Source organism: Toxotes jaculatrix, chromosome 9 (assembly GCF_017976425.1).
Source record: "Toxotes jaculatrix isolate fToxJac2 chromosome 9, fToxJac2.pri, whole genome shotgun sequence".
Classification (NCBI taxonomy): domain Eukaryota; kingdom Metazoa; phylum Chordata; class Actinopteri; family Toxotidae; genus Toxotes; species Toxotes jaculatrix.
Genome location: NC_054402.1, coordinates 2,073,231 through 2,093,258, shown reverse-complemented (window position 1 = coordinate 2,093,258; position 20,028 = coordinate 2,073,231). Strand labels below are relative to the sequence as shown.

Sequence of the window (20,028 nt, the reverse complement as noted above, 5' to 3'; positions counted from 1 at the left end):
CGGACCCTTTTCTTCGAGCACAATGTTCCGGATGTCCAGGTCGCACCGCGGATATTTGAGCCTTTGGCCATTTTAAAAGTTTTATTTTGAACATAATTACCGGACGTGTTTGCTCTTGTGTCTGCGTTGACGCTAACTTGATAGTTGTAATTCCAATACTTGGCCGATAGAGGGCAGTAATCACCTATCAAAATGTGAACACCAGTCTTATCTCCAACCGGCTTCTCGCCCTCTCCTCCCTCTTCAGGTTGTGTGGGAGGACTTCCGCTGTGCCTCAGGCAGAAAAGTGAAAATTCAAGTGGATGAATAACTGATTATTCTCTGGTCAGGCAGGAGAATAATGAGGAACCACTACGACGTACAGTGTGACAGATGTAGGACTCTGGGGGCCACTTTTCATTAGCCTCGCTGACATCTTAGTGTTGAATGAAGGCGATCAGTGCGAGCGAAGCTCTCAACTTGTTCTAACTAACGCTCGTAGAGAACGTGACCCTCGCGTTCATAGTGGTAGAGTTGTATTTTAAACCGACATGATAATTTATACCACTTTCTTACTTATTCGCTAATTGCTTTGTTTTTGTCATTATTTTGAAATTATTATTTTGATTCACCGGAAGTCTTAGTGTACTATCATGGCTGCATTGACGCTGATTTTACTAATTTAACATGCTGCAGTACCAGTTGAGACCACCAGGGGCGGCCGCCATTTGTGCCTATTCTGCGTTTAAAACGGAATTCTAATTCATTTAAATTAGTAAAGACGGCGTTAATGCAGACAAAACAATGCCGCAACTTCCGGCGATTATTTTCAAAGTACGTTGACTAACTCAAAGCAGCTAAAAAGGAAATTAAGTGATTGTTTCCGAGTCGACCGTCATCTCCATGTAGCGTCAGGGCGGTCAAGGCAGACTGTGGAGAAAAGTATTGATTATTATTAGATCATTAGATTTTACCTCTTAGATAAAGTTATACTGAGAAAGTATAGACACTGTGTGGGGGGAAAACATCGTAGTTATGCCTCTGTACTTGTGGGGGCTCGTGTCCATGTGCTTTGGAAATCCTTGTTTTCTCAGTCTCTTCTTGTGTTTATAAATATGCACCTCCCATGTTTATGTTTGTGTGTGAAGAATTGTTCACGAATCATCGCATTTTTTATAGGAACCATTTATTCATACATGTACAGTGATATATATATATATATACAGCATAAATGACATTTTGAATAATAGGCTACTGTGATAATGCAGACAGTGAATGTTAGGGAGGCTGACACTGAGCCACAACACGGAGCATGAGTGTTTTAAAAAGACTGATTTCTGAAAATGATCTAAAAAGCAGCACTTTTTTTTATACTTAAAGCTTTTTATTAGTTAAACTACACGAATGAAAAACTTCCTCAGTCTCCTTCTTATCAAAAGAAAGAAATGTCCGAGCTTCTGTTCCATCAGAGGACAGGTCACGTAAGCTCGTATCTTCATCGGTTAGAGAAGGACAGTAACACGAGCCGTTCTTCACACACAGTTACAGAGTGGACATATGAACAGTGTGTTAGTGCTGAGACAAAGCAGGCGAACGAATCAGGACAGAATTTGACTGAAACTAGTTGTGTAGCTGCAGTTCATCTCAGTGTGACTGAGCATGTTTGAACTGTGCTGCAGACACACACATCGCAGGTTGGAAAGCACTGAGATTATCATCAGCTTCCACCATGACTGAGTGACTGACTGAGTGAGTGAGTGAGTGAGCGAGTGAGTGAGTGAGTCCTGCTGCTCCTGGATCTCGTTCACAGCTGCTGGTTTGAATCTGCCTCAGCTGGAGGTTCGTTAAACGTTAACCAGCTGAAAAACGAACAGAAAGTTCTCAGCGTGTCAAATTAGCAGACAATACAATGAGGACAGTGGCTGATATTCCAAAGTTCATGATAACTCGGTGACTGTAGCTCTGCTCTGATAAAGGCTCCTGAGGACCAGCCTGTTGCCTGTCATTCATTCCTCTTGGAGAAGACATTTCTTCCACTCCTCTGTCCCTCGTCCTCCTTTAAGTCTCTTCACAAAGTTTTTGCGCATATATTAAACCACGTGTATAAAAATATCTGTGCATCACATTAATATCTCCGTTCACAGCTCACAGCGGTTGTCCACAGTCTTGTAGCGGTCCATGATACTCAGCACATCCTCCAGGATGGATGGACCCAGATCCAGGTCCAACCCGGCCATAGAGTCTGACCGTGACACCCCGGATGAGACCGTGAGACCAGCCGGATGAAAGGCAGCGCAGGGAGACTCACTGCGTTCGCTCCTCAGGTCCTCGTTGCTCAGGCCGGCGTCAGAGTCCAGGCTGAGGCCCCGGCGAACATCTAGGGGCCCGCAGGTTTCTGACATGGAGTCCTCAGAGGAGACCTCTGAGAAGGAGCCGGAGGAGGGGACGAGCCTGCGGATGGTGGGGGAGAGGGAGATGTCGCGGCAGGGCTCCGATGCCAAGCGACCGACCACGCCATTCTCGCAGAGCGACAGAGTCGGGTGCTGCAGGCTGTGGCCGTTCGCCTGTCTGTGGCTCGTCTCTGTGGGAGGCTGCCACTGCTGCTGGAGGTGGTTCTGCTGAGGGGCGTGGTCGTCCAGGTGGAGGCGTGGCGGTTTGGGTGGAGCCTGTTCGTGGGCGATGAACACAGGCATGGAGATGGTGGTCTTCAGCAGGCCGGTGGAGGAGTGCTGATAGTGGTAACCGTTGTAGGCGTAGCTGTGCGAGTCCTGTTTGGCGGTGAAGCCCTCGTCCAGGTGTCTCTCCACGCTGTGCGAGCGAGCGTGACCGTTCTGTGTCCGACTCAGAGACGGCAGCATGTCCATCTTCCCCTGGAGGAAACCCACATCTCCAAACATGTCACCCTCCCCTTCGGGACCCACGTGGGCACTGTGACGAACATCGCCCAGCGGGGGGCTGATCATGTCACCTGAGAGGACGTCACGAAGCTTCAGCTTCTTTCCCTTCTTAGGAGTTGTAGTTTTTAGGTATATCGGCGTCTTAGCCGGCATTTTGAATCCGAAAAGTGGACGTGAGGTGAACCAGTCTCTCCAGAGAAAACGCCGTGTGCTTCTCTTTGTCTGAGGGAGGGAGGTGAGGATCCTCAGGGCCACTCACACCTCTGCAGGTCTGAGCAAGAGTCCGTTTCTCAGGTTGATTAAAACCAGAACGAGAAACTTCACTAAAAAAGAAAAAAAAGTGTCAACAGCTCACAAAGCAAACTCACTTGATAAGAAGCTCTTGGCTCTTTCTGCTTCCAGCTGAGTGATCCAGTCTGTGTCGCTTCTCCAAGTGAGTTTACCAAGTATTTAGGTCGGTCAGCGTAACGATAGCAACCCCGGGGGTTGTGCCTCACGCTGACATGTGACTCGGGTGGAGAGGGGGAAGGCCTTGACCTCAGATCAGCTCCCTCTGTCTTTTTCTCATACACAGAAAAGCCATTTCCAAGCAAACACCGGATCCTTTTCTCTGCAAAACACACACTCTCTGCCGTTTATCCCTCCTCAGACAGAAGGGATGAAGAGATGAAGAGCACAGGCTGTCTGCTGCTGGGCTCCGTCCTCTGAGTTCTCCAGAAACTTCAGGAATGTGACATCAAAACACCGGAGATCTGTGAGGAGAAATCAGAGAGAACAGGGAGTCAGAGAGAGGCCGAAAGAGATGAAGGGAGAGGGAGGAAAAGAGGGGGGAGATGGATGGAGCGAAGGGGAAGGGAGGAGGCAGGAGCTGGGGGGGAGAGGAATGAAGACAGGAGGAGATTTACAACCTTCTTTTCAGAGAGCCAGAGGACATATGATGGAAAACACTCCAGGAATCCTGAGTGTTTGCTGAGAGGGGTCTGCCTGCCCCACACTGTGTGGAGATGTGACTGGAGGACTTGTGGCTGCTCAGTGAGTCAGCCTGAGAATCAGCCCAGAAAATTGGTCATGCATTCCCAACGACCCCTCCGCACGGTTGGTGGAAACACAAATTACTGTACAGAAACTGCCGGGTTCAAAAGCTCCTGGCCTCACGGCTCCGGGTCCTCGTCCCATGTGTCGGCCTGTTATCAGTGGAAAATCTCAGAGTCTCTTTCCTGAGACAAACACCGTGAATTATGGGATGACACGCGGGTCACGCCCCAGGGCTCTGCGAGCTCATGATTCCACAAGCATCCTAAATGTTCCTTTGGTATTTAAGTCTTTAAACATAAAGACGTGCTCTGTTCTCATGTTCAGGGCTCAGACAAAGTGAGATTCTGACCATTTTAAGACGAGAGTCGCTGCTTTGGCGAAACAATTCGTTTCTGTGATCGCTTCGTTGGACTACAAAACACAGTTACCTAACTGTGAACACAGCTTTTTCTTCTTATATAATTTTCAGCTCTTGTGACTTGAAGCGTGTCTGACCTCTGTGTAGATTTATCTGTGCGCTATTGTTAAAAACTAAGAGACACAGAGCGTTAAACAGAGCACAGAAAATCACTGTGTAATGATGTTTATCTCTGACCTTCGGTTCACAGGCCCTCGGAGGAATGTGTGGATCAGTGTGGATCCAGGAAACGATGAAACTGATCATTTTCAACAAATAAAACTTTTCCAGACTCATTTGTTTTGTTTAGTTTTTGTTTCTGTGGATCTGAAGAAAGTTTTAATGAAACCAGACTAACAGACAGCAGCCGCATCTTCTCTGTCCACTGTTAAACCTCAGGTCTCTGACGTGAACAGTTCAGTGCAGCGGCTTTTTTCAGTTCAGTCATTGTGACTGTTTTTGAAAAGATTTCACTTCTTATGACGCTATTTAAACATTTCTGTGCAAAGTAATAAAATAAGCAATAAAAAGGAGTTTTCAACCAAAACAGTCTCGTCTCCATCGTCGCCACAGCAGCATCTGAAACCGCCGTGTGAACGTTCACGCAGGGTTCACATCCTGTGGAGTCTCTGCACGTGGGCGAGCTTCACAGAGACAAACATGGCGGATTTATTTACTCTATTTTTGAGGCTGAAGTACAAGAGCTGTGGTTTAAGGTCAGTTTAAAAATGAGAATAAAGATTGTTTATTTGAAAGTGATCGCAGCCATTTCAAAATGTGAGTGAGATCACAGCTTTCAGTCTTTCTGTTGGCTCAAGTTGTTCTGCTCCAACTCCTCTGTGGGACAAAGCTTCACCAGCTGGAGTTAATATGTCCCCCTTGTGTTTTGCAGCTCACTCACAGGCTTTGGAAACAACATACTATCATTGGTTTCCTCTGAGTGGTGACCCAGAGCAGTGTTTCATTTTTTGGTGGAGCCTCTTCTTGTTGCAGAGCTCCACAGAATTTCACATGTAGTCCCCGTATGACGTTAGCGACCACGGGGACTCGCGTTCACCACCAGCGATCAGGACTCAGGCTGAACCAACACGACTTCAGTCTAACTGATCATGCTGCAAAAACGTTTGTCAGAAGTAAAACTTTCTGTGCATTAGTTTAACTTTCACAGACAAAAACAACAGCGTTAGTCAGTGTTGGTGTTGGTGACAAAACTAAAACACTTCAGAAAACTCATGACTGGAATAATCTGTGTTTCCATGGCAGCCATCACGGTGCCACAGTCGGTGGAAAATGGAAGTTAAATGCACAGATCTATATTAAGCACAACAAAGCTGCTTCACTGTGAAATCTTATTGAGTTAAATAAAACTGAAACAGCTGCAGATGACGGGAGGTTACGTCCTGAGGATCGTCAGTAAAGTGGAGCTGGACAGACGAGGCTCCAGTGAAGCTTCGGATCAGTTGGTACATTCACTGTGCGTCTGTTGTAATCAGCTCAGTGCTGACACACCTCTGGGATCAGACAGACACACGTCTGTGCTGAACAGGTCTGACTCTCCCGGATTTATCTCCTACAAAGACAAATCCACCCACGAGGCTCTGGCATTGTTGGCGACAGCTGTTGATGACATATTTTCTATTCACTGATTTATTTCCAGGTTTTGTTTTTTTACCTGAATTAGTCCCTGAAATATCCCAAAGAACTACCGGTTGGTTTGCTGTGAGATTCTGTACAGACGTCGTTTTTCAAAGGAAACTGATCCAGACTTTAAAAAATAACCTCTATGGCTCCTGGAACATCATGGACTGTCGGTTAAAAACGGGCGGATTTGTCCTTAGTCTAACTCTTTAAATGGAAAAATCTGTCATTTCACTCTTTCTCCTTCACTGTTATCCAGAGACATCTATCAGCCACAAATGAGAAGGAAAACAGATTCTCTCTGTCTGAGTGTAAGAACATCTGAACCGCAGATTTATTAAAGACGAGATCTAAAACAGTCCGGCCTAATTTAAGCCACTGAGACTCATAAAAAATGAGACATTAACTTGTCAAACCTCAATTTAACACAAAGGAAAACAACACCAACTGTGTTTGCGCAGCACAGAGTCGAGTAAAGAAATGGAACAAACGAATCAAACATCTGCCTCAACAAACTATCACATCTAATGAAGGGAGGACGGGCAGTGCCCACAGAAAGCCAGCAGACTGTGAAACAGCAGCGAGACCACAACAACACAAATACACAGAAATATCAAACAAGTGAGCAGAACTGAACCGGTCAGAACTGGTTCAGGAGGGTGGAGACACTGCTGCTGAAATCCTGAAGTGACAGGCTGTGTTGTACTTCAGTGCTGATGAATTCATGTATCTGACTCAGAGGAAAGGTGGGACGAGTTCGTCCAAATGAGGAAACCTGAGCCAGTTTAGATAATTAATTCATAATTTCAGTCATTTTTCAAGTACAAGTGGTTCAGTTCTCAGCTGTCTCAGATTTTCTTCCTTTTACATCAGTGTCACTTTAACATCTGAAGACGTCTCTGAGCTCTGGGAAACTGTGGTGGATTTTTTCAAAAATATTTTTTTTTAACTTCAGTTTGATTAATTGAAAAAATAAAAAACAGCAGATTGTTAATGAAAAAACATTAGTTGCAGCCTGAAAACAAATGATAAACACCACGTTTAAGAGAATCAGTTTTCCATGAAATAACTTGACAAATATTCTGGTTTACAGATGATTAATGTCGATGTCAGATGATTCATTTAACCTCTGCTTCTGACTGCCGATGGAAGCTTGGCCCATCTGTTTACAGCTGCACTCATCCCACTGTTTCATGGCTAAACAACTGCACTATGGATTCACAGTTACAACATTAACCCAGTGTCTTTGTCCTGGTTTCACTGACAGAGCTTTGTGCTGTAAATATTAGAGATAAAGCAGCAAACATTCCCGTTAATGAGCCACAGCACAGACGTTTCATGATTCCTCCTGAGCTTCAAGAACACAAACAAATAAATGTGTGTCGTCTGGCAGGAAGCTGAGCTGGTGCTACGCAGCTTTCAGCTCAGTGAGAGTGAACAGGCTGCTCTTTAATGTCATCAGGGAGGAAATTCAATCAGCGAAGACTCACTCAAACACACACACACACACACACACACACACACACACTGGTGCTCAGGCTGCGTCAGGCTGAAACAGAATTAGCTAACAGGAGCTAAATCACACAGACTGTGATTACACAATCAGGTTTCAATAGGATCCGTCATCTAATCATAGTTTTTATCACTTATATAACTGTTTACATTTCCTGCTTCAATAAGACAAAAGCAAGTCAATCAATAAAAGTTTGACAGAAAGTTTCTTCAGAGGCACCAACACACGTTTCAGTACATGGTCTTCAATAAAAGGCAGGAAATACAAAATCTAAGACATTAAATATTAGAATTTAAACTAATTACATGTTTAATAAAAAGTGATTACAACAATCACATTACACACACACACACACACACACACACACACACACTTACTTTATGTGTACACACATAGGCCTGTTGGTTTCCAGTGTCAATGAGGCATGAGTTTGTCTTACAGTTCAGCCATTAAGTTTCCTGGCTCTGTTCAGTCATACACACACACACACACACACTGCACACACACACACACACACGCACACACACACACACACTGCACACACACACACACTGCACACAGCCCCTCTCCTCACGTTCACCTTAAAGTAGTCGACCGTAACAAAGTCTAAACTCTCGAACAGAGAGGAACGAACACACAGTTCTCAGCTCCCACACTTTAACCTCTCACTGCTCCTCAGGCCGCTGAGGAGACACTGATCAGACACTGATCAGACACCGGTCGCTTAAACGGAGGAAACGCTTCGGAGCTGGAGATTTTCTTTCCTCCGCACTTCACCTTTTCCTGGAAGCTGGAATTTGGGACACAGTCGATGATGCAATCAGCCGCAGCCGAGGCCGAGGCCGAGCTGACATCTGTTTCTGCTCTCAGGCTCCGTTTGCTGCGCGTCTCCACTAAACGCGGACAGAGAGGCGGTGAGCCGCCCGTGCGCCCTGTCATCATCCTCGGAGACGAACGCGCCTGAGCGCACGGCGGCTCCGCTCCTGTCATTGTTGTTACCTCCGCAGTGTCTGTGTGTAACTGCGCACTGTCTCTGTCCTCTGGCTGTTATGGCTGCTTCCTCTATGATGTTTCTCTATAACATCATTATAATTCTGTGCCCGCTAACGTTGGTTAACACTGACCAGTGTCCCTGTTTACAGTGTAAAGTGTCTTCGGTCCATTTCATGTCCCACATTAGCTCAGATTCAACACTTTAAACTATCAGTGAAACTATGAATAAGTTCCCAGTCATTTAAAAACCCCGGTGAGGCAACGTCTCACCGCCGAAGCAGTGATTCATCCGACGGGGTGTTGGATAAGTGGTTTTACAGATTTGACAGATGTCAGACAGAATGTCTCTGTCTTCCTGTCTCTTTCTCCCTGACGCTCCGTGGGTGGAGGCCAGCAGGAGGATATGACCGACAGAGACCGATCACACCGCCTGATTCTAACCACTGCTGAGCATCAGAGATAAGTGATGAGAGAGTTCAGGAGTAAAACTGCAGTAGTTAACTCCCCCTCCTCTCCCCTGTCTCTCCCTCCGTGTGTCTTATGTAACCACAGCCTCTGAGATCATCCCCCGGAGTCCTGGAGACTGTGCCACCGGTTGACTGATCGGTACCAGTGGAACAAACCCACCTCTAATTATTCTAATCCTCACAGACAGTCACAGACACAGCGCAGCTATTTCCAATCAGGCCGATATTAAACACTGCTCTGCCCACTCGGCCCATCACTGACCCTCTCATCCACTGGCAGTCGGCTGAGAGCAGCAGCGGGACTCCAGCTCCTGTCCACGGCAGCAGAGAGGGGTATATTCCCGGGGCAGTAGAGTGCAGCAGTGACAGCAGGTCCGACACTCTGTGATTTGCCCTCTTCGCTCTCTTTTTAGGGGGAATCTCGCACCGTGTCTGTGGCACATCAGATGATCATAACTATGAAATAAACAGGCCGTACCTTCTCATATAAGGATATAAGAGCAGAGGTCACCTGTGTTACCAACAACTCCCATTGGCTGTCACTCAAAAACATTGCGTAGGTCACAGCAGGGGTAAATAGTATGTGGTGAAAACTTTATTTTATTCTTTTTTTTATTTTATCATGTTTGTCTGAAAAGTTGTGTGAAGCCGAGTCGGTGAATTTGTTTATTTATTTTGCCTCTTTAGGTTTTTCTCTCCGCCACATGACAAACTGAACAAATAAAATGTGACCGTGGTCAGTTTCTCCTCTTTTTGTTCTTCACATAATGGAAAACAATGGGTCTATTCAACAGGTAGGCAGCGGCCACCGACCGACCACCGACCGACCACTGCCCGACCACTGCCCAACTACTGCCCACCTTTAAACCCGCGGCCAAAAGCAAATTTATAAATAAATAAATCAATAATCAATCATCGGTGATATTTACCTACAGGATGAAGCGTCGCTCCGTCGGTCAGAGGAAATAAAATCTCCGTGGTTCAGTCGAACAATCCGAGACGTTCAGCTTCAGAGTCGGTAAACCTCTTAGCGGCGGGTCCGTCCTGTCTCTGGAGCGCTCTGGAGAAAGTGAAGGGCTGATCGGCTTCTCCGGCGTGAAGTCAGCTGGAATGAGCACAAAGCATGTCCGGTTAGGAATTTCAAAATAAGATCCCCATCTCTGAACACGCGTTGTAACGTCTCCTGAGTAATCCGGCCTGTGGGGGCAGGGTGCATCCACTGAATACCCACATTATGTGAACTGGGGGAAACAAAAATACACAGTTTGACTACACAAAGTTAAAATCCATTTCCTCGTCTTTATTCTCTCTTTCTTCCGTTCAGAATGCAACATAACAGGGAAACAGATTTTATTTTAAAAGAAAATAAAACTTGGTTTCCGGTATTACTTGTGCTGACACTGATTTGACAGGGCAGACCCCAGGATGAGCCTGTAAATAAGTGTGTGATAATTAGAGGAACCACTCAGCTCTGCTCTGACAAACAGGCTGAGACCCTGTGACTGATAAAATTCACCGTCAAAGACAAGAACAACTAAGAAACCCTGGTGATGATGGAGTAATTCTAACAGCCCCTTTGATCAACAGGAGTGAAAGGTCAAAAGTCAAAGGGTGAGAAATTATGCCAGGGTGTAGCCGAGGCAAGGATCTCCCAGAGTTTAACCCTGAGCTGAAACGAGTCCAGTGGGTCTTCATTTAAACCTAAGACTGACAGACACAATCAGATTCATTGTTTAAAAAAAAAAAAAAAAAAAGTAATTGCTGAAGTTGCCCGATGCCCAGCGCCGCCACCAGCCTTTGTTCTCTCATCTCTGTGAGGCGGCTGCAATGAATCTGCTAAGTCATGTTTTTCTGACCACCTGTGCTCTGTGTCCAGCCAATCAGAGAGTCGATCTCTTGCTGTGACAGACGGCGTGGAGGTGATGAAGGCTCTGTTGGTTAATTTGATTAGCAGCAGGCAGAAACCACAGGCCTACTGGCTCACAGTGCAGCAGCCAAACCAGTGCAGACTGGTGTAAGAACCAGGGGCAGATCTGACGGTGCGTTCGCTTGACGGTTTGACATTTGGTCAGTTGGTGGCTGAATAATTTTCAGGCTGTATCATAAATATCACAGACACACAGCTGGTCTCATCATCAGAAGCTACTGAGCTGTCTCAGACCACTGAATACTGACGTTCAGGTTCTGTCTGTTTACAGCCACTGCAGCAGTATCTGGGTCAAATACAACATTTGCCTTGTTTTCTCCACAGACTTATAAACCCCCGGCTTTATACCAGATAATTAGACATTTAAATGAGCCATCAAATTTTCACTGCTGGCTCAGTCAAGACCTGCGGGGCATAAAGTTTGGAAGCACACTCTGGTGACCTCAGCAGGGTTGGCACTGAGCATAATTAAGGGGAGGTAATGAGGATTTAACAAACGGAGAACGCAGACGTTTGCTGTTCGTAGGTCAGGCTGCAGGCACATCTTGTTTACAGCTCCTGCGGGCTGCCTGCCAGGCAAATTAAACCTGTTCCCTCTTTACTCATCCACTGGTGTGCGATTTGTGCTCGTCTGCAGAGAAAGATGGGCGTCTCTTCCACTGAAGCAGCATCACTCAATAAAACCACTGCACACAAGCAGAACAACCTCCAAACAGCGGGAGAAGTTATGGTCCTGGGCTCTCTGCTACGACTTCACCTTCATCCAAGGAGGAAAAGTCTGCAGAGGACAAACCTCCAGCAACAGTTGCACAGCACGTTCATGTGTGTTGCGATGAAGGCCGCAAGGTGAACACACGCCAAGTGCAGCTGGAATTTTGACCTCTGCAGGGTTTCAGGTTTCTTCAGTGCGCATTAAAGTTGAATCTCATAATTTCCATTAGAATCTCTCACAACAAGACAAACACGGAGAGAGCAGACTCTTTATCTCGCTCACTCTCCGAGAGTTTGAAGCCGACTGGAATGTGTAAACTAGATAAGCAGAGAATTACAGCAAGTCTCTGAAAGATGTGGTTATATCACACAGCAGGGTCTGATGTGTACTGACACACACACACACACACACACACACACACACACACACACACACACACACACACACACACACACACACACAAACACACACACACACACACACAGATATGACATCACCTAAGTAAATCAAGATGTAATCAATATGGGGTGGATCCTAATGAGGATCCACGAGGCCACTATCATCTCTCTCTCTGACACACATGCACTACAACCACCCCCCTGCCCCCCGCCCCCCTCCAGGGGGCCCAGCCCCCCAGGTGTCGCCCCATGCTAAGACCCCCAGAGAGACACAAAGTAGGGGGTGGAGGTTTTATGTGTGTTTTTTCTATTAGAGTTCAGCCCCATGCAGGGATTGTGTGAGGTCTGTCAGAGTTTCTGCAAAGTTGTGTAACGCTGATTTATTTTCTTTCTTTTTAGGTCGTGTACAGAGGGAAGAAGTAGAAGGAACAGAACCACAGGACGAAGGAAAAGCCTTGTATTTGGCTTCTCTTTGTAACATGGCACAATGCTGGTGCTGTAAACTGACGCTGGCAGACAGGACCACAGCCTGAGCCAATCTGTCCTCTCTCATTGTAAGTTATTATGCAACAAGCTGACTCGGCCAGGTGGAATTAATCTGTCCCCCATGAGACATGCACTCTCATAGATTTCACAATGAAAGAGTCAAGAGTAAGAAAAAGCTCCGCTGTTGAGTCACTTTCAGTTTCCTTCCCAGAAAGTTTACACACCCGCTGATCAGAACGAAAGTTTTTTAACTCCTCCAATTTCCCCTTACATAACTACGTTTGACCATTTTCACAATATGAGACAATTTCTCATGTAAATATTCTGTAGTTTCTCCAAACGCTTCACTGAAACTGTACAATAATTGAACATGTCATATTTAATGGTGGAATGATGACATTCCAGATGTTTTGTGCATCATATATTTTCCTATAGTTCAGAATTACATTCAGCTCATTTTACTTTGTCTTGCATTTAGTTTAAACATTTGAATCTTAACTACAATGTTTTTTGTTCAGATGAAACTGTTTACAGGACACACACACACACATGACTTTGAAGAGGTTTAAGATTTTTTTTTTGCAGTTTTTGAAAAATCCTCTGTCTGCTGTTTCAGGGTTTGTGGTGTTTGTCCATCCACCATGTTTGAGCTCATTTTCGGTAAAGTTTTGTTGCTCTGTTATCCCACGTGTCATTATCTCTCTCTTTATCTGGATTAGTGATATAAAGCACTTCAAGATAAAGCCCAAAATCACTGTTTAAACAAATCTGATTCACTTAAAAGTGCTGTGACCTCAATAGTCCTGACCCACAAACACCCAGCCCACAGCGGTTCCTGGCGAGCACGAGGTTTTATTTCCATTTCCAACCAGCGAAAGTCATGAGCGATTTCCAACTGAGACACTGTGTGACCTCATAACCAGGAATTCTGGGAATCTGTTGGTAAATGACCCTCCATGTGTTTCCATTTAGTCTGCTGTGATTGAAGCAAACTGCGGAGCCTCCGGGGCGATCGACTGAAGGAAGAGAGAGAAAAATACAGAAAGAAAACAAAGAGCGGAGGATGGAGGGAAGACAAGAACAAATCCAAAAAAGGAGAAGAGGGAAAATTGTTTTAACAAGCCTTTTGGTCATGTTTACAGCTTGTGTTTGGCCACAGAGATACACAAACAACAACAACAACAAGAGAGAGAAAAGGAGAAAAGAGGCTCGGAGAGATGATCTCAGAGAGGAAGTGCAGTGGTTTCCAGCTGTGTTCCTACATCTGAGGAACATGGAACCGTCAACAGTAAGAACCCACTGTCCAACAGCTGAATCAGACCTGAGCTCATTAATCAGGTCTGAGGGTCAGATTCAAATGTTCGTGTTTAAAATGGATTAAAATGTTTTTTTAATTTTTCTAAATATTTATTAGACCCAATGGTTCAAATTGGGATGAATGAAAGAGTCATTTTTATCCGTGCCACTGGCATCCTGATGATTTCTAACAGCAACTTCGCTGTCCATAAAGAGTCATCATCATGTTAAACTTTTAATTCGTCCAGCACTTTAGTTCATGTCTGAAATACCTGCAAAACTAACGAGGTGCTCATCAGCTTCAGCTGCAACACAATCAGTTTTTTCTGTAGATTGTTAAGGGTTATAAACAGAGCACTGACATATTATAAAAGCACAACGTCATCGCTCCAAAAGAGTTTCCACTTGTGCCACTTTTCTCTTCGGTGACTTGGATAAAATGAGCCAAACACCTCAGCTTTCACAGCTTTCAGTGCTGACCCAGGAGGGAAAGTCAAAGTGGCTTGAAGGCCACTGGGCTTCCGTACAAACCGAACCTGTGAATGCAGCTCAGCTCTGAGTTTTCCAGAGAGCGAACGAGCCGTGGAAAGCAAAACAATGAATGATGTAAGAGAGCCGAGGGCAGCGGAGCACAGGACGCTGTAAATGTGTCAGAGTCAGCCTCAAAATACTGAAGAATTAAGATAAACACTTCACAGTGAAAGCTACACACACGCACACGCACACTGTCACTCCTCCAGCTGCTGTTACATAAAGGTTAAACACCTTCTCTCTCTCTCTCTCTCTCTCTCTCTCTCTCTCTCTCTCTCTCTCTCTCTCTCTCTCTCTCTCTCTCTCTCTCTCTCTCACACACACACACACAGATGCACAACATCAACATGTTTAACTCATTCCCTCTCCCTCCTTCTCCCCCATCCATGGCTGATCCTCCCACCTCCCCGGCCTCCTTCCGTTCCCACAATCCTTCCCTCCTCTCCTCTGGCCTCCCTGCGTTCCTCCCTCTCTCCCCTCTCTCTCTAACCCTAACCCCCCCCTCCTCTTGGTCAAGGCTCTGGGGTCATCCGGAGGGTCCCTGCCCGCCTGGAACAAACACACCAAAATAGACAACGGCAGAGAAAGAGAGGAAGGGAAGTGACCGGATGGACGCCTTTCTCAGCTAACGCTCAGCAAGAATGCGAATAAGTGAATTTTCCAAAATGTTGCAGTTGTCCTTTAAGACTTGTTTTTTAGGGGTAAAAGTCACTCAGTTTCATGTCGGTATCGGGGGTAGGGACCACAGGGAGTGTAGTACACAAACACATGTGTTTATATGTGTGTGTGATTGACACACCAGACCTGGGAACTTTAATGGCTGAACAGTAAGACAAACAAACATCCAACTCACGCCTCACTGATACTGGAAAGCTTCCAGAAGGGCTAAGGTGTACTGTGTGTGTGTGTGTGTGTGTGTGTGTGTGTGTGTGTGTGTGTGTGTGTGTGTGTGTGTGTGCACGACTTTGAGAATAAAAAGTGTGTGTCTCCGTTCTTAAACGACACTCAAGAGAGGTGAGTTCAAAATCTGGTGCCAGTGTTTACTCCAGTACTGAAGAGCGTGTGTGTGTGTGTGTGTGTGTGTGTGTGTGTGCATGTGTGTGCATGTGTGTGCGTGTGTGTGCGTGTGTGTTTTGTAGTTTGATCACATGCCAGCCATGGTCAGTTTTAAATGTGTCTGGTGGATTGGTCCAGTCTGCTCCACAACAGGAAGTTAAGATGTTGATGCTGGTGTCTCTGGGAACAGAGGACGGCGATGCCTGACGGACACACGATGTTGGAAACTTCTCCAGTCTCCTGTTCTACCACATCCCAAAGGTGTTCTGCTGGATTCACACCTGGAGACTGGGGAGGTCACTGACCTTCACTGAACACAGCTTCATTATCCTGCTGGAATCAGCCGCTGGGAGACGGTAAACTGCGGCCATGAAGGGATGAACATGAGCTACAATACTCAGGCTGTGGCACTCGGACAGACAGGCAGACAGACAGGCAGGCAGGCAGGCAGACAGACAGGCAGGCAGGCAGGCAGGCAGACAGACAGGCAGGCAGGCAGGCAGGCAGGCAGACCGGCTGGCAGGCAGGCAGGCAGGCAGGCAGGCAGGCAGGCAGGCAGGCAGGCAGACCGGCTGGCAGGCAGGCAGGCAGGCAGGCAGACAGACAGGCAGGCAGGCAGGCAGACAGGCAGGCAGGCAGGCAGGCAGGCAGGCAGGCAGGCAGCCAGACAGGCAGGCAGGCAGGCAGGCAGGCAGGCAGACAGACAGACAGGCAGGCAGGCAGGCAGGCAGGCAGGCAGGCAGGCAGGCAGGCAGCCAGACAGGCAGGCAGGCAGGCAGGCAGACAGACAGACAGGCAGACAGACCGGCTGGCTGCTGCCTGACTGAGAATATAATGTTCCTTTTGCCTTCGACAGGAAAACACAGCATTGTTTAGTTTGTTAGCGAAGTGATTTATCAAGAAGCAGAAATGGGCTCGTCACACTTTGACCAATGCTGAGCAGGAGGAGGAAAACAGGAGGAGGAAAACAGGAGGAGATATGGAAATAATCTGTTTTGATGAGGGCGAGGACAGTGGCCATCAGGCTCCGAATGGAACGCACGGATCTGAACTACAGTAACCTCAGCACAAGCTGAAACAGAGGAGAGAAAAGAAGAAGGAAAGGACAAGGAAGCAAAGGAAAGGAGGAGTCTTCCCAGGATAAGAGTAGTGATGGCTGGAATTTTTTTCAGCAGGGACAGGAAGTAGGTTGTGAGTCTGTGTGTGTGTGTGTGAGTGGGAGTGTGTGTGTGCGAGCACGCCGAGGCCACATGGGAACTGCAAACTTGACAATCCAAGATTCTTAGCATGACACAGTGGAGGGATAAACACTGTTATCCCTACACAGGATGGACACTCTCTCTCTCTCTCTCTCTCTCTCTCTCTCTCTCTCTCTCTCTCTCTCTCTCTCTCTCTCTCTCTCTCTCTCTCTCTCTCTCACACACACACACACACACGAGCTTCACATTTCCCAAGCTTTTGTGTGTCACTTCTCTGTGAGGCTGTGTCCACATTAATCCAGATAACAGGGTTCTGTCCTTGAGCTTTTCAGATATTGTTTCTAAAAATGCAGGCGCCCAGTAGAAGTTGGTTTTGTCAGGAGTCGGCGTTCTTTGCAGACAAAAATATCGAGCATATTTCTAATGATCAGGACGTCTCAAACGAGGTCGGCCTTCTGGCTGAAAACATCTGGCTGCTGCAGGTAAAGATACCAGTGGCTGTGGTTTTCCAGCTGTGGGCTGAAAACTACAACAGGTCAGGTAATAATCCTCAGGACCGTTGCTCTCTCACCCTCATCCACCAGTTTTGATTGACGAACGATAAAGTTGTGCGCGCCCATCACCATGTGTACACAGAAACGGTCAGATTACCTTGCTCAGTCTCAGCAGGTTAGAGACTCGCCTCTGATTCTCTGCAGTCACACCAGAGTGAAATTAAACACAAATGTTGGTTTGACTGGAAAAGACTGATCTGAGACGCATAATGACTGTAAATGAGATGAGGACTGACACACACAAACGCCCACACGTGCAGTCACACATGTGACGTCACACACGCTGAATTGTGTGAAGTGGATCTATACAAATACGCGCACACATAGGCACCAGAACCATGTGGCTACCACAAAGGGCCCTGTCACATGTAGAGCAGATACATACCAACACAGTGATGTCAGTTTGCTCATCTCAGCCTCAGACTGCTGATCCATTCATCAGAGACTCTGCAGCTGAAGGACACAGTGGACAGCGCAGAGTCTTTTCTCTGCCAGAGTCTCTCGTGGTCGGTAAACTCAGATTTCTGTGTCTCTCTGGACCTTCCAGTGATAAGAGAAGTTCTGTGAAACTGGAAACGTGAGACACCAAGCACACCTTAGTCAAACTGTACATTCTGAATATTTTAAAGTATCAGATGGGTGGAGTTTGTTAGGTTATGAAGACTCAGCAAACCTCAGGATGATGACATTTCTTCCTATGAGTAAAAGAAAGGTTTGATCTGACTGCTGTTTCAGAACATGGAAACGACTCTGCCACCTTCACTGTTTAAAACCCTGCCTGTTTTCTTTTGTTGTTTTTTTTTTTTTAATCACACTCTCTTTTTTGCTAGTGAACGTTTTGTTTATATATTTGGATTATATAAGTCAGCAGGATCTAGGTTAGTTTACACAGCACAGCAGTTGACATCTGAGGTCGTCCCCAGGGACATGCATGTCCTCCTGATTTAACAAGATTCAAGTCATAACACAGTGATGGTGGAGTTTTATCTGCAGGCGCAGCACACACAGTTCCTCTTGCTCTCCTTCACAGGATGATAGAACATCTTACTGACCTGAGACAATCTGAATAATGTGTAGATATTGTCCAGAATCAAAGCAACGTCAGATATTTTCACCTACCTTTGCGTGGACTTTACCACAGGTGGACGCTTCACAGGATTTGGAAAGTGGGTCTAGCAGTTGAAGTGAATTCACGGACTTGCAGCCACAGCTCCTCCTAACAGGATCAGACAGAGCGGGAATCAGAGACAGGAACTCACATCACATTGGTACATTTTTGGCATTTAACTGACACTGTTATCTGGAGCAGCTCACAGAGAGAGACAGAGAGAGACAGACAGACAGACAGACAGACAGAGAGACTCCCAGGCTGGAGAGCATGGGCGCCGCGGAGAGAAAACTATCACAGAGCGTCTGTGTCTGTTTGACACAGATGACGGCATAAACTGAGCTGTTGTTAAATGCTGTTTAATTGCTTTTGGGCAAAGAGGGTCTTTAATAGTAATTGTCAGCCCTCTGGGTGGAATAAATCTCCTTTATTTTCCTTAACCCCGGTGTCCTCTGCTCTGTTAAGTGCAGCATGTGGGAACTTTTTCTCAGTATTACGACATTTATGAAGCAGCGATTCCCAGTGTAACGAGACAGACGGAGACAAACAAGCAGAGAGAGACAAAATACATGAGTGGAGACTGAAGGTTGAGCCCAGCCATCGGCGTTGACGTTCACACACGGTGCCCCCACAGGAGCAGGAGCAGCACTGCAGCTAAATCTCCAAATCCCAGCTGAAGTCATCCTCTAAGAGGATCAGATCTTCTATATATACACTTACCACAGTTAGCTTCCCTGAGCGAGAAGCTAAGCAGATTACTGACAGAAGATACAGTGAGCACACACAAGCCGTCAGTGTTTCAGGGGAATCCTGGAAAACAGCAGAGGTGAAATGTCCGTGTAGGTTCTCATTCACCCAGGGTTAAGTTATCCTATGGGCTGATTTGAAAACAACTGGATTTTTTTGTTTGAAGCGTCTATTTTTTGACCATTGTATTCCTTCAGTACACAAAGACAGTAGACAGGAAATGAGGGGACACAGAGACGAATGTGTGACATTTTCTATCCCAGCATGACTGTGGCCCAGTGCACAAAGCAAGGACTACAAAGACACGGTTCGGTTCCGCACAGAGCCCTGACCTCAGCCCCATCGAGCACCTTTGGGATGAACTGGAACAGAGATTGCGAGCCTGTTCCAGTTCACGTGAGCGTGTTCTTAATGATTTTCATAGGACTTTAAAGAGATTATCCAGGCAAAAAGATTCAAGAACACATCAGAATATGAAGGCAAATCCTTCCACCCATCCAAGGTCAGTTCACTCACATGTCTGACACTCGTTAAATCTACTCATTTACAGAATCCTAACAGTAGTTTTCTACTGTGATGCTGCCCTGTATGAAAGCTTCAGGTCAAAGCTATTTCTCATGTGACACCGTACAGGAATCCACCTGTCTGAATAACAGGCGCCTCCGGGATTTGTATTTGTGTGTCTCATGATCGACTGTGAGAAAGAGAATGATTCATACAGCACGCGGCGAGCCCCGCCCAGCTTACCGCTCTGCTTGCCTCATCTTGTGTCACTCTACCTGGCTCGCAGGTAACCCTGAGTTTCCAGTTTATTACGAGCACCAGCACCGTCACGCAAATTCTACATTCAACAGGCGTTCCAATTCCACACATCACAATGCACCAAGTTTTCATTACCTCAGTAGTCTGCACATCAGATCCACGGTGAATGACCACTGCTCTGATGGTCGTGCAGCTAGATAAGTCATGTCATGTCATCATCTGCCGCTTGTCTGGGTCCAGGCCCAGGTCACGGGGGCGACTGCCGCCCGGTTCACAATGCACCAAAGTTCTGCGGCACCTCCCACGGGTGGTGGGCCCATGGGAGCAGCTAGA

The 20,028-nt window shown here is 46.5% G+C and overlaps 1 protein-coding gene across 2 annotated transcripts; it reads right to left on the bottom strand.

The window, feature by feature from the left end:
* Nucleotides 1-1,156: 1,156 nt before the first annotated feature.
* zgc:154093 (uncharacterized protein LOC777623 homolog) lies at nt 1,157-19,860 on the bottom strand. Of its 2 annotated transcripts, none has more exons than XM_041047237.1 (4): nt 19,831-19,860; nt 18,198-18,294; nt 9,849-10,024; nt 1,157-3,628 (listed from the first exon to the last, which is right to left on the bottom strand). In XM_041047237.1, exon 4 carries the CDS (start codon nt 3,027-3,029, stop codon nt 2,118-2,120), a length of 912 nt encoding a protein of 303 aa, XP_040903171.1. In that variant the 5' UTR covers nt 3,030-3,628; nt 9,849-10,024; nt 18,198-18,294; nt 19,831-19,860; the 3' UTR covers nt 1,157-2,117. The 2 variants fall into 2 exon arrangements, with proteins under 2 accessions (XP_040903171.1, XP_040903170.1); XM_041047236.1 differs by lacking the exon at nt 19,831-19,860 and adding an exon at nt 17,464-17,647.
* Nucleotides 19,861-20,028: the final 168 nt, after the last annotated feature.

Excerpts from the sequence above, each read along its gene's own strand:
- zgc:154093 (XM_041047237.1), bottom strand. The coding sequence starts at position 3,029 with ATGCCGGCTAAGACGCCGATATACCTAAAAACTACAACTCCTAAGAAG.